The following is a 13,956-nucleotide window of genomic DNA, read 5'->3' as shown; positions in this document are numbered from 1 at the left end:
TGTGTGGGATACTATTAGTGGTGACCGCGGTCCCTCTGTACCCTATGTAGGTGGGATGCTATTAGTGGTGATCGCGGGCCCCCTGTACCCTATGTAGGTGGGCTGTGTGGGATACTATTAGTGGTGATCGCGGTCCCCCTGTACCCTATGTAGGTGGGCTGTGTGGGATACTATTAGTGGTGACCGCGGTCCCTCTGTACCCTATGTAGGTGGGATGCTATTAGTGGTGATCGCGGGCCCCCTGTACCCTATGTAGGTGGGCTGTGTGGGATACGATTGGTGGTGATCTCTGTCCCTCTGTACCCTATGTAGGTGGGATGCTATTAGTAGTGACCGAGGTCCCCCTGTACCCTATGTAGGTGGGCTGTGTATGATGCTATTAGTAGTGACCGAGGTCCCCCTGTACCCTATGTAGGTGGGCTGTGTATGATGCTATTAGTGGTGATCGCGGTCCCCCTCTACCCTATTTAGGTGGGCTGTGTGGGATACGATTAGTGGTGATCTCCGTCCCTCTGTACCCTATGTAGGTGGGATGCTATTAGTAGTGACCGAGGTCCCCCTGTACCCTATGTAGGTGGGCTGTGTATGATGCGATTAGTGGTGACCGCAGTCCCCCTGTACCCTATGTAGGTGGGCTGTGTATGATGCTATTAGTGGTGACCGCGGTCCCCCTGTACCCTATGTAGGTGGGCTGTGTAGGATGCTATTAGTGGTGACCGCAGTCCCCCTGTACCCTATGTAGGTGGGCTGTGTAGGATGCTATTAGTGGTGACCGCAGTCCCCCTGTACCCTCTGTAGGTGGGCTGTGTGGGATGCTATTAGTGGTGACCGCAGTCCCCCTGTACCCTATGTAGGTGGGCTGTGTAGGATGCTATTAGTGGTGACCGCAGTCCCCCTGTACCCTATGTAGGTGGGCTGTGTAGGATGCTATTAGTGGTGACCGCGGTCCCCCTGTACCCTATGTAGGTGGGCTGTGTAGGATGCTATTAGTGGTGACCGCAGTCCCCCTGTACCCTATGTAGGTGGGCTGTGTGGGATACTATTAGTGGTGACCATGTCCCCCTTGTACCCTATGTATGACCAGAGAGACACATACCAATGACACACACACACATCGTCACAACAAAATTCAACTTTTTATTTCATCATTGCTTACAAATACATTCTAAAATAAAGAATATGTAAAGTTAGAAATGCACATAATTGTATGTGTGTATATATATATATATATAATATACAGGTACATAACACCCTCCTTATAACGTATTATTATATTACATACATGATTGTTTGTCTCTCTCTACAGTATGAAAAAATAGGCTTTATCTGCGGAAGGCGCTCGGCCGCGCCTCTGTACATACCCTCGCTTCCCATTTATAACAGTCCCTTTATTAAAAACATTCACAGACCCCAGAGAGGGCGGAACCGTCCTCCTGGCTGGGAAACCCCAAATCTGGTCGTGTCCCTTGTAAACTAAGAGCTTATAGTTCTATGAGATTCACCTGGCTAATAATCAGCACGTTACCCTCTATATAAACTCTAATCCTCTTATAGAAATGTAAATATATATTACACCAAATATATTATTATACGCATGATTCAATATTATTTTATAGATTTTTTGCAGCCGAATACATAGTGCTAATATAAAGTCGGTCACCCGAAGGGAGCCCCTGCTTCCCCCCATTACTCGTATGGCTCCGTCGTACAGCGGAGCGCAGGTTCTGCGTCCCACTTGCTACACCCATGTTCCTGAAGGCTGTGAGATAACGGGTGGCCATCAGCAGGACCCAAGGCGAGTGGCACAGGTCAGTAGGTAGCAGCCTGGCCGCTGTATATGCCAGTGTCACATTGCTGGCATGTAACTTTTATTCCCCATACAGAAGAGAACACCATGGCCTGTATCAGCAACATGATTCAATGGGGAAATTCGATTCCACACAAGTGTGCCAATCTGGGCATGGTACATCGGGCCTGCCGGCCTTGACCCCTCTACGGGCAGCTCTAAACCTCTGGCATGTGTCAGGGTCCGGTCTGGCCTGTAGTGTAACGCACATGGCAGGAAGAGCCCACCGTAGCGACAGACTCCCAGTACATTCCTGTAGATCAGTGATTCTCAAACTCGGTTCTCAGGACCCCACACAGTCCTCGGTTTCCAGGTCACCCGGCAGGTGCACTCATTACTGACTGGCACATTTTATAAGATCCCCAGGTGGAGCTAATTATTTCACTTGTGATTCTGTGAGGAGACCTGCAAAACATGCACTGCGTGGGGTCCTGAGGACCGAGTTTGAGAAGCTGTGGTATAGATTAATGCCTGGATACCACAATATCCGCCCTGGTTTTCAGGGATTAGAGAATACCATTTAAAATATAAAATTCTTTATAGTAATAAAAAAAATGTAAAAACTCTTTAAGTGCACAAAAAGTGTCCCGACACGTGCCCGGGTTCCTCCTGCCCTGTGTCTATTCCCACGTACCCAGAACGATACGCAGCAGGAAGTGGGCGATGTCAGAGAGGACCAGTACTTGTGGATTCTGATGTGCTCGCCAATTCACAACCGCAACGGAGCCGCCCGCTGGCAGCCTGGCATATATAACTATCAGCGTACAGTGTTGCCTACCGGTCCGCCCATAATCCCTGAGTAACAATCACGCAGCATGGCTCTATACACATTAGAAGGATGGGATGTGATCAGACACGGTACAGAATTCCCCTTCTCTCCCGGACATGTGATGTCTCATGTACACACTATACAATGTGCAGAGCACTATCCTGCCGTCTCAGAAGATGCACGGAGTGTACACATTATACAGTATCGTACGGAACGGATATAAATCGTAACAATCGTGTACAATATTGCAGAATGTGTACAGCGCCCATTTTGTGCGCACGAGATCACGATGCAGCCTGCATGGTTACCAGCGTTCCGTTACCTCCTCACAATGACAGCACTGGCTGCAGCTAAAGGGGGCAGATGTAACATGCAAGGAGGAGAGGTTTGGATTTGGGAGGTGGTGTCCTAGCTCAGATCTACATTGCAGTGTGACAATGAAGCTGCCTAGCATGTGTGGGCTACATGCAGAAGCAGCCAGTAACTGAGCACCGGGGTACCGCCATGCTGCACTGCAGGGGGGCAGATGTAACTGATCACCACTGTGATTAGATGCCGGACCTAGTGACAGTGGCAGTGGAATATTGCATCCGGCATACTGGAGATATCTCTGATAACGGCCAATGAGCAAGGTTACCGTACATTACATCTACAATTCTAGGTCTACAGTCATATGGTCCTCCACTAATGGTCGACGGGGTCAAAAGGTCAACATGAGTTTTTCATGTCTGTCGACATGGACACTGTTTTAGTGCACCGCGTCCCCGTGCATGGCTCGCTGCGCTCGGCACACTCGTATATTCTCCCTCCACGCCGTTGTGGATGGTAGGGTATGAAATAACTTTCGGCACAGGTCGGCTCAAAATTTTGTAAAAAAAAATGAATGTCGACCTTTAGGCTGGCAACCTGTTCACTGTCGACCAATAGTGGACAATCTTACAACTGTCGACCTAGAGTCAATCTATGATCAGTCCGGATACCATTAGTACTGTACTCGTCTGGGTGTGATATTCCCGGGATATCACCTATATAGTGACTGGCAGACATTAGGTTACTGTCATTACTGGTAGATTTCCTTATCCCAGCATCTGACCTACAATGTGCCGGACACCAAACTGCAGAAATGGCCCACTTGTCAGTGATACACAAGGGAAATGTATGACCAAGGAAATGGATGGGCCCATTGAAATCAAAGGGAAAACTGTTTATTTACTAAACCATTTGTAATCTTCACTTCCCTATATTGTGTAGATGTGTTCCGGAACCTCACAGGAGCACTCCAACATCTCCCTGTATTGTGTGTACTGTGCTGAAACGTCACCGGAGCACCCCAACATCTCCCTGTATTGTGTGTACATTTTTCTGGAACCTCAGACAAGCACCCCAACTCCCCCCCCCCCCTTATATTAGTGTACTGTCCTGAAACCTCACAGGAGCACCCCAACATCTCCCTGTATTGTGTGTACATTTTTCTGGAACCTCAGACAAGCACCCCAACTCCCCCCCCCCCTTATTATGTGTACTGTCCTGAAACCTCACAGGAGCACCCCAACATCTCCCCGTATTGTGTGTACGTTTCTGGAACCTCAGACAAGCACCCCAACATCTCCCTGCATTGTGTGTACTGTCCTGAAACCTCACAGGAGCACCCCAACATCTCCCCATATTGTGTGTACGTTTCTGGAACCTCAGACAAGCACCCCAACATCTCCCTGCATTGTGTGTACTGTCCTGAAACCTCACAGGAGCACCCCAACATCTCCCCATATTGTGTGTACGTTTCTGGAACCTCAGACAAGCACCCCAACATCTCCCTGCATTGTGTGTACTGTCCTGAAACCTCACAGGAGCACCCCAACATCTCCCCATATTGTGTGTACGTTTCTGGAACCTCAGACAAGCACCCCAACATCTCCCTGCATTGTGTGTACTGCCCTGAAACCTCACAGGAGCGCCTCATAATCACTACAGTGAATAGGCCACTTTAATATAGTACTTATCTTCTCATATTGCAATTATGCTGAATATTGAAAGTTTACACTGCAGTGAATGAATGCGCTCATTATGAAGTGCTTTCCATATTGACCGAGGCGTGCCTATCCTCACTATGGCAGCCATTGGTCCACATGCAGGATGTCATCGGAAAACCATCACTAGCAACAAACGCTCTTTTTGGGGGCAATATTCAGCAAATGAAGGAAGAATTCCCCCATTGGAGCAGACGTACCCCCCACCCCACACCTCCCGGACAGGTGTGGATTGGGTTATAAAGGCACTTCACAGGTAATACACGTACACTGCGCTGCTGGACCAGACAGATGGGATCACGTTATTAGGGTTCATCTCATTCACCTGCATGTGGATCCAAGCTTCGCCCTGACCCCGGGCACATGGACCCAGCTGATGGCCGCACAATGCAACCAAGAGGGAGGTGAGGAAATTGGTCACTCCGATGAGAATTCCCAGAGACCGCTGGGGTACGTATCTTACAGACCTGGTGTATGGGGCGTGGTGGAGATGGGCTAACAAATACCACTGACCCAGTAACCACCCTGAGGTGACACTTATACAGAAGCCAAACAGGTCAGTATGGCGCCCCTCACTGGGCAGGTGGAGGTACTGCAAGGCTCTGTACTATGGCTTTTCATCAACCTGACTGAGCAGGGTTGGCAGGAAAATAATTATCACAGTGCTGGCCAAATCCTATCAGTCATTATATACATAACGTTATATAACCTTCTCCCTGTACCCTGATCCCAAACCAACAGCTCTCCTATTATATATTACACTCACGGACCACCAAGACTCTAATGGGATATAGAATAATCTCAGGTTCCAGGAGTAATAGGTCTACACCAGTGACGTGCGGTGAGAGCAATGGTGGCACCAGATTTACACACACGAGCCCAAGGGGTCATGTGAGCGTTATATACTTTGTTACATTATATATCTCTATATATCACAATTCACTCACTCACCCACATGTTATCGGTGTTGGTCACCAGCTTCTCCTTCATGTTAGCGCCTCCTGGTTGCGTGCCAGGGAACTTCCAGGGATGTCACCTGACTCTGCAGCAAGCCACTCCCCCTCAGTGAGGCAGATCTGATAGCTCCTCCCCTTGTGCAGTGGTTTGCAGTTTTACTGGCTACAGTAAATCCAAGCCCCCACCGAGGGGAGGCGGAGCTCAGAGCTACCTCCCCTCTGGTCACTCCCTTTAATTCCAACCGGGCACAATGCAGATATATTGGGTTAAGACTAGATACATTTTAGGAATAATGATATTTAAAAGCTATAAATATCTTCTATGTATTATTCTATTTCCATAGTGATAATACTGGAGGATGACAGGTGAGGGTCTGCCTACCCCGATAGTGTATCAATGTCCCTCCCACACACACACACACACACACACACACACACACACACACACACACACACACACACAAACAAACAATGCCACTGTATTATAACCGATGGTGGTCAAGTGGCAATGTCCCACACACGCACCCCCCACATTATATATACACTGGTGGGCAGGCTGGTCGCAGAACAAGTACACTTTTCCCTATCCTACCTGTATATAACATGGGGTACACATCTGGTGCAAACTTTAGGTAGTTTCAAATTATTGCTTAAATGGAGGATCCCGTATCTTCCATAGTGCATGATGGGGAACAGAAGGGGAAGGCGGGCTGAGGAATATTGCTTTCTTGTGTCTCAGTCTTTGGAAATCTGGTCATGAAATTAAAATTTCTATAAAAAAAAAAAACTTTCAATGCTATTTACAGAATTAAGTGCAAACGTTTGTCATGATCAATTTTAGGGTCACCTAGAACCCTACAACGTACCCGCCAAGATCATAAGAGTTCCAGTGGGCGTAGATCTGCCCCAAAGCTGGGGTCTGACTACAACCCTGATCATTATGCAAAAAGGAAAAGCTAGCCAGTTCTGGTAGCCCGGGGAGAAAGCCTTATTGTGACGGGGTCACCGCACCACCAGACAGGAGACGCACAGTTTGGAGGGGCCGATGCAATCGTCATGGCAAAACGCACCACACCCCTTACACACGATCATGGCTTTCAGCCGGCAGTAGCATTTGGAAGGGGCCATTTCTATATCCGTGTCCTCTGTGTAAGTCTGGACAGAAATGGGCTGCTCCTGGCCACCGGAGCTTACACTCTGACTGGAAGGGATAGTTGTCACCGTCACAGAGAAGGACACCACATTGTCGGCATTGGATGAGCTAAAATTCACACCTGTGGGAAGAGAGGGCCTTTGCAGTCCGTCCGGTGCGGTGGAGATGTTGATGGTGCCGCCATAACTGGATCCAATGAGACCGGCGGTATTGCCACAAGTCCTGGGCAACGCTGGGTGGTGGAGCGAAGAAGATGCGGGCCTTCCAAACACGTCAGAGGCATCGTGTTTCAACCTTACACCCAGGACGTTGGCCATTTTAGCTTGGGCAGCCTGGATCAGATCTCTGGCTATCGTGGACTCATTATAGATGCTACCTTTGGTAACAATCTGGACCGTCTCCTTCACATTCAATGTTTGGGGAAGTTTGGCTTTTGCCGTCTCATTGGGAACTTGGTTGTTAGAGGGAAATTCAGATTTTGGAGACCAGGAGATTTCAGAGCGAATGTCTGGTTTAGTGGCAGGGGAGCCACATTCCTCCGTGCTCTCCTCAGACTCAGTGTCCTCCTCACCACTCTCCGTAACAGAGTCCATATCATCACCCATGTTGTCTAGGTGGTCAGGATCATTCACGCACACATTGGGCTCTGTGTTTCCATACTGAGCTCGTCTGAAGGCTTCTGGAACCCTTCCATATGTGGAGATGTTGAGAAGATAGTGGCCAGACATGGCTGGCTTTGATGTCCGTCTCCAGACAAAACCAAGCATGAACCTCTGAGAGAGAGTCTCCGTCGGGGGTGTGCACTCAGTCACTTTGAAGGCGGATGCCTGTTGCGGAGTCGTGGAGTTCTCCTGCCACACCTTTCTGATCAGAGACTGCAGAAGTTGCTCCTGGTTTGTGGTGGATGCCTCTGGTACTTGCATTTGATTGTTACTGGTGCGTGCCAAGTCCTTTCCTGAAAACAGCTGCCAGATCCTTTGGCTTGATGGAAGTTGCCGGTTGTGGTAAAAAAATCTCTCTAGCTGTTGAGCAGCCATTTGTGATGGTCTTTCCAGTTCTTCCCTAGAGTCCAGCCCCTGAGGAACAGTCACTGTGCTAACATTGGGTGGTCTTTCTGATGAGAAGGGCAAAGTCTTCAATTCCACTTTAGTTAGAGACCTGGGTAAAATTTGCTCTAATGGGACGTTCTGGCCTTGCAATAGCCGGGTAACCAGCGGGTTATTTGCAGGAATGTTGGAGCTGGACTTCGTTGCCTGCTCGCTAGGAGTCTCCAACTGCAGAGGTTTAAGCATGGGGTCCGGGGCTCGGCCAGATGGCAACTTACTCATCCCTTGTGTTGTGTTATTAGCCTTGACCAAACAAGCTTCTGCTTGTTGCTTGCCTGGGGCGGAGGAACCTGGTGTGGCAGGTATTGGTGGAAATTGGTCACCAGGTCCCTTTGTGCTCCACATGGATGAGATATCTGTGCTTTGAGGAAATGAGACTCTGTCGGCATGGAGGGGACTTTCACAGTGGACCATGGCTTTTGCAGGCCCGGAGGGCTTTGAAGGAGCATTTGCTGCTTGAGATGGCAGGTTCACCTTTGGACTGAGGAGAGAGCAGTCCCTTTCCGGGGCTTGCAGAAGGTTTCTCGTGGCTCCAGTTGTTGTATTGGCTAATGTGGTTTGCATGTTGAGTTTCTGCAGTAGCTGTGTTCTTGCTGCACTGTGAGCCGGTGCCTGCACTGTGCTCTTGACTTCCGCTGGAGATTGGCTGCATGATGTAGGGGGTGGAGTTCCCCTTTCACTTCTCCCTCTTCCAGTACTTCCCAGGCTAAGGAGTCTGTTTCTGCTCTGCTCTGGGTGAACCCTGGCTCCACCCACAGAGCATGCTCCTCCCCCGGGGCCAGGACCAGGGATGGACCCACCATGGGCAGCAATGGCTGCTGCTCTTTGTGCTCTGGCCAACTGAGCTTTGGCCTTGATGTCTGCCAGTGTACGGGCTCCGGTTCTGCCAGGACTGGTACCGGTGATGGGAAAGATAGGCCTGTGAGAGACCTGGCTGCTAAGAAATGGCTTGGGGTACGTCCACGGTATCTAAACCAGAAGAAAAAAAACAAAGTTAAGCATTCACGTCTTCACTGGGTGAAGAGGAGAGGACAAGAAGATGAACACAAAGCTTGTTATGTCTTAGACCCAACTTCATAATTCCCATCCCATCTACAGCTTGTAACAAACAGATATGGGCACTTTTGGTTTAGAAAAGGGGGGTCATTTGCAGGTGGGCGGGTAGATTACTAAGCATCCAACTGTGCACGTATCTAAATCCTAGAAATTAATGTAACCCCCCATATGTGAGTGAAACGACAAACTAATAACGAATAATAAATAGAACTGCCACCTAAAGGTTACCTGGGGTGGAGATAGCTTCTGCTCCGGTGCCCGCTGTGCCGGTTCGGAGAAGGCCCGAGATAAGGCACGAAATGACTTCTGGGGCTGGCTATCTCCCATCAAACGTGGACTCTTCTCAGTGCCAGCCAGAAAGTCTTCACTAATGTCCAACCGTCTCTTGGCCCCGCTACTGACTGCGGCATCCACCTTTTCTGGTGACTCGGCCTCACTTGAGTCCTTGTGAAGGTCGTCCTTGCTGGAAAGTGCTCTGTGCGACTGGATGAGGGACGGGCTCTTTGGTGTGCTTGGTGTCAAACAAATATAACTCTTCTCATCCACATCTTTGGATTCACAAGTTGGGGGTGCTTCGGCCTTTGCTTCCACCTTGTCCTCAGTGGTACCATCTGGTTTAGCTTCTGCTGACTTCTGAGTGCGGTCAGTAGAAATGACCTCATCTGTGATGTCTTCGTCAGGCTTTGTTGGCTGTGCTATGGCTTCTGTAGTCTCTGGTAATTCAGGTGGGATCATCTTCTGCTGGTGATCTTCAGCCTTCACAGAGAAGTGGTCATCCACAGGGGTACAGGCTGGGGACCTGTGGCTCACATTCTCAGGCTCCGGTGTAGTGTGTACTTTGGGTGAGGAGATTGGGCCCTGGTTTTCATCTTCTGCTGTCAACTCATTGAAGTCCTCAATGCTCAGCCCAGAACTTCAACAGAAAAAGGAAAAAGAACAATGAGATACGATGGATCAAAGCTCAGAAGAATGGAGAGTGAACATCAATGTCTAGGAAAGCATAGAATAGCGCGGCCAAGTCACACAGCTTATGGTTGTCTGTATACTGCCGGTATTATCACAGAGAGCTGGCAATCAGTAGTAACACACACACACCATATCGTGGCGCGGCAGGGCCTGGTACTTACTTCTCTCCGTAATAACCCTCATAGAACTGTTCCTTCCACAATTCCACCCGCTTCTCCTTCTCAATCTCCTGGCGGATTCGTAGCTGCATTTCTGGCGTGAATTCACCTGCGGCAGACACCACCATTTACTACACGGACGCATCACATGAAAGCTCACAGACAGCAGGCAGGTATAATGGCAGGAACTCAGACAGGTGCAGGGATTTCAGCTCTGGTTTCGGGCAGTAGGTCATAGTTTAATATTTAAGAAAATGATGACTATATAGCCAGTTAAGAAACACTGGACAGAGATATTTGCGGAGGATACAGCTAGAGAATGAGCCCCATACCTCACACCTCATCACCTCACCTTCCGCCAGCCGCTCCTTCCAGCTCTGGGATGCCGAGGTAAAGAACTCGTTATTTAGGGCCGAGCTGCTCAGTTTCAGGATTCCATCGGGCCCGGCCTGTGAGAGAGCAGAGCCGGCATTACACCTTGTCCCGCACCTCCCCTACTCCCACCTGCGACGCTCCCGCAACTCCCCTACTCCCACCTGCGACGCCCTCGCACCTCCCCTACTCCCACCTGCGACGCCCCCGCACCTCCCCTGCGACGCCCCCGCACCTCCCCTGCTCCCACCTGCGACGCCCCCGCACCTCCCCTGCGACGCCCCCGCACCTCCCCTACTCCCACCTGCGACGCCCTCGCGCCTCTTCTACTCCCACCTACGACGCCCCCGCGCCTCCCCTACTCCCACCTGCGACGCCCCCGCGCCTCCCCTACTCCCACCTGCGACGCCCCCGCGCCTCCCCTACTCCCACCTGCGACGCCCCCGCGCCTCCCCTACTCCCACCTGCGACGCCCCCGCGCCTCCCCTACTCCCACCTGCGACGCCCCCGCGCCTCTTCTACTCCCACCTGCGACGCCCCCGCGCCTCTTCTACTCCCACCTGCGACGCCCCCGCGCCTCCCCTACTACCACCTGCGACGCCCCCGCGCAGCCCCTACTCCCACCTGCGACGCCCTCGCACCTTCCCTCCTCCCACCTGCGACGCCCTCGCACCTCCCCTACTCCCACCTGTGACGCCCTCGCACCTCCCCTACTCCCACCTGTGACGCCCTCGCACCTCCTCTACTCCCACCTGTTCCACCCTTGGACCTCCCGCATTCTCGCCGGTACACTCTCAGAAATCCCCCGCATTCTCACCGGTTACACCCTCACAGTTCAATACTCCTACCAGTACACCCTCACACCTCCCCTACTCCCAATGGTACACTCTCACACACATCCCATACTCCCACCGGTTACAACCGTGCCTCCCATACTCCCACCAGTTACACCCTTGCATCCTCCTACTCCCACTGGTACACCCTTACACCCCCCCCCCCCCCCCCCCCACCTGTACACCCTCACAAATCCAATACTCTTACCGCTTACACCCTCACACTTCCCCTACTGGGCATGGAGGAAGAACAGAAAGATGGAAAAGAGGCATAGCATGGGGGGGAGAGAGAGAGAAAATAAGAGATCAGCTGGCGGAAATAGGGGGTACGAGGGCAGGGGTAGCAATTCGGGGAGAGGGGGAGAAGTACAATAGGGAATATGGAGTAAGACGGATAGCAGGGGGAGAGGAGGTAGAAGGATTTTGGGGGGAGGGGGGCAATGGCACCAATCACCTGGGCACAGGTGTGATTTTGGGGCCCAGTTACCTGTTAGCTGCAGCAGCTCTCCTCTCCCCAGCAAATGCTGCCGTGTGTTGGGCTGGAGTGTGGCTCGGGAGGGGCTTACAGGACTATTTTTCTGTATTTTATTCTAAGGTGGAATTAATGCCTATTTCCCTATAGATTGTAAGCTTGCGAGCAGGGCCCTCATACCTCTGACTGTCTGTAAATACCATTTGTTGTATCACTGTCTCCTATTGTAAAGTGCAATGGAATATGCTGCGCTATATAAGAAACTGTTAATAAATATATGTGTGCATGACCACGCCTCCCACAATTAGGCCACACCCACTTTTAAGTAACTAGGTCCAGTCAGGCTCTCTACTGGGGGGTTAATCACTATTTACATGGGGGGGGGGGGGCAGGTGCTAGTCTGCCCGCCCTATGTAATGAGGTGCAACCTTGCTGAGACTTGTAGTGCCACACACACGCACAGAAAGACGATGCAGCTGCACTATTCCTACATTATGTATGTCCCTAACATTCTAAGGGTTCAAGTCTACAGTGTAGGATATCCCCAAAACCAGCCCAGCTGAACCACCCCGAGGCAGTACACTATAAGCTGCAGACAGCAGGGGGCAGCAGCTCACCGGTTGGTCCACTTCCGGCAGCAGTGGGAGGAGTCTCTGTTGACAGTCCTGCGGGAGCAGGGAGAAAGTGTGCTTATTTATCAGCGCCCGCAGGTTCGTGTTCACCAGGATCGACTCCGGGGTCTCTACATCAATCTCCGCACATTTACTTCTTTTTAGGTGTCCTAAAAACGAGAAGGGAACCATGTTTTAGACCCTGGACACAGACCGTACACACTCCTGGCTAATAGTGACATAGTCCCCCCTCCCCGAGCTTCAGTCCCCTGACACAGACCGTACAAACATTGCTGGCTAATAGTGACATAGTCCCCATCCCCAGACTGTACACACTCCTGGCTAATAGTGACATAGTCCCCCCTCCCCAAACTTCAGTCCCCTGACACAGACCGTACAAACATTGCTGGCTAATAGTGACATAGTCCCCATCCCCAGACCGTACACACTCCTGGCTAATAGTGACATAGTCCCCCCTCCCCAAACTTCAGTCCCCTGACACAGACCGTACAAACATTGCTGGCTAATAGTGACATAGTCCTCAGACACAGACACAGACCGTACACTTTCCTGGCTAATAGTGACATAGTCCCCCCACCCCGAGCTTCGGTCCCCTGACACAGACCGTACAAACATTGCTGGCTAATAGTGACATAGTCCCCATCCCCAGACCGTACACACTCCTGGCTAATAGTGACATAGTCCCCCCTCCCCAAACTTCAGTCCCCTGACACAGACCGTACAAACATTGCTGGCTAATAGTGACATAGTCCCCATCCCCGAGCTTCAGTCCCCTGACACAGACCGTACAAACATTGCTGGCTAATAGTGACATAGTCCCCATCCCCAGACCGTACACTTTCCTGGCTAATAGTGACATAGTCCCCCCTCCCCGAGCTTCAGTCCCCTGACACAGACCGTACAAACATTGCTGGCTAATAGTGACATAGTCCCCATTCCCAGACACAGACCGTACACACTCCTGGCTAATAGTGACATAATCCCTGTGACGGAACCAGGCCACGCCCCTTTCCGTCATATGTTGTTCTCCCGCCTCTTTCTGCGCTTCAGCAAAGAGAATTGCGAAATGCCGGCGATAACCGGATATTATCACTGACTGTATTCATATCTGAGCTGTGTTCCCCAGACTGCTGTATACAGGGGACATCACAGGGCGGTATGTCGGACAATAATAGGATGTTATACTGACTGTATTCATATCTGAGCTGTGTTCCCCAGACTGCTGTATACAGGGGACATCACAGGGCGGTATGTCGGACAATAATAGGATGTTATACTGACTGTATTCATATCTGAGCTGTGTTCCCCAGACTGCTGCATACAGGGGACATCACAGGGCGGTATGTCGGACAATAATAATATGTTATACTGACTGTATTCATATCTGAGCTGTGTTCCCCAGACTGCTGTATACAGGGGACATCACAGGGCTGTATGTCGGACAATAATAGGATGTTATACTGAATAATCCAAATAGGTTATTCCATTAGGCCGAGTATGTGTGCTACTGGAGGGAAATATTCCCTCATGTTATGTAAATGACTGTAATATGCTCCCAAAGCTTTGTATACTGTATCCCATACTGTTACATATGCATATGAAGGCAAGAA

At 50.6% G+C, this 13,956-nt stretch overlaps 1 protein-coding gene across 2 annotated transcripts in view; it reads right to left on the bottom strand.

The window, feature by feature from the left end:
- Window positions 1-1,116: 1,116 nt before the first annotated feature.
- ASXL2 (ASXL transcriptional regulator 2) overlaps window positions 1,117-13,956 on the bottom strand; it is an 88,039-nt gene continuing 75,199 nt past the window's right edge. For both annotated transcript variants that reach the window (XM_083178907.1, XM_083178908.1), the window contains 5 exons: window positions 12,332-12,495; window positions 10,390-10,486; window positions 10,041-10,146; window positions 9,142-9,826; window positions 1,117-8,826 (listed from right to left, as the gene is read on the bottom strand). In XM_083178907.1, coding sequence (XP_083035033.1) covers window positions 6,601-8,826; window positions 9,142-9,826; window positions 10,041-10,146; window positions 10,390-10,486; window positions 12,332-12,495 — 3,278 coding nt within the window. In that variant the 3' untranslated portion in view covers window positions 1,117-6,600. The remainder of the gene's footprint in view (window positions 8,827-9,141; window positions 9,827-10,040; window positions 10,147-10,389; window positions 10,487-12,331; window positions 12,496-13,956) is intronic.

Source organism: Crinia signifera, chromosome 3 (assembly GCF_055691185.1).
Source record: "Crinia signifera chromosome 3, ASM5569118v1, whole genome shotgun sequence".
NCBI lineage: Eukaryota > Metazoa > Chordata > Amphibia > Anura > Myobatrachidae > Crinia > Crinia signifera.
Note: the sequence above shows the minus strand (reverse complement) of the source record. Positions and strands in the feature narration are given on the sequence as shown.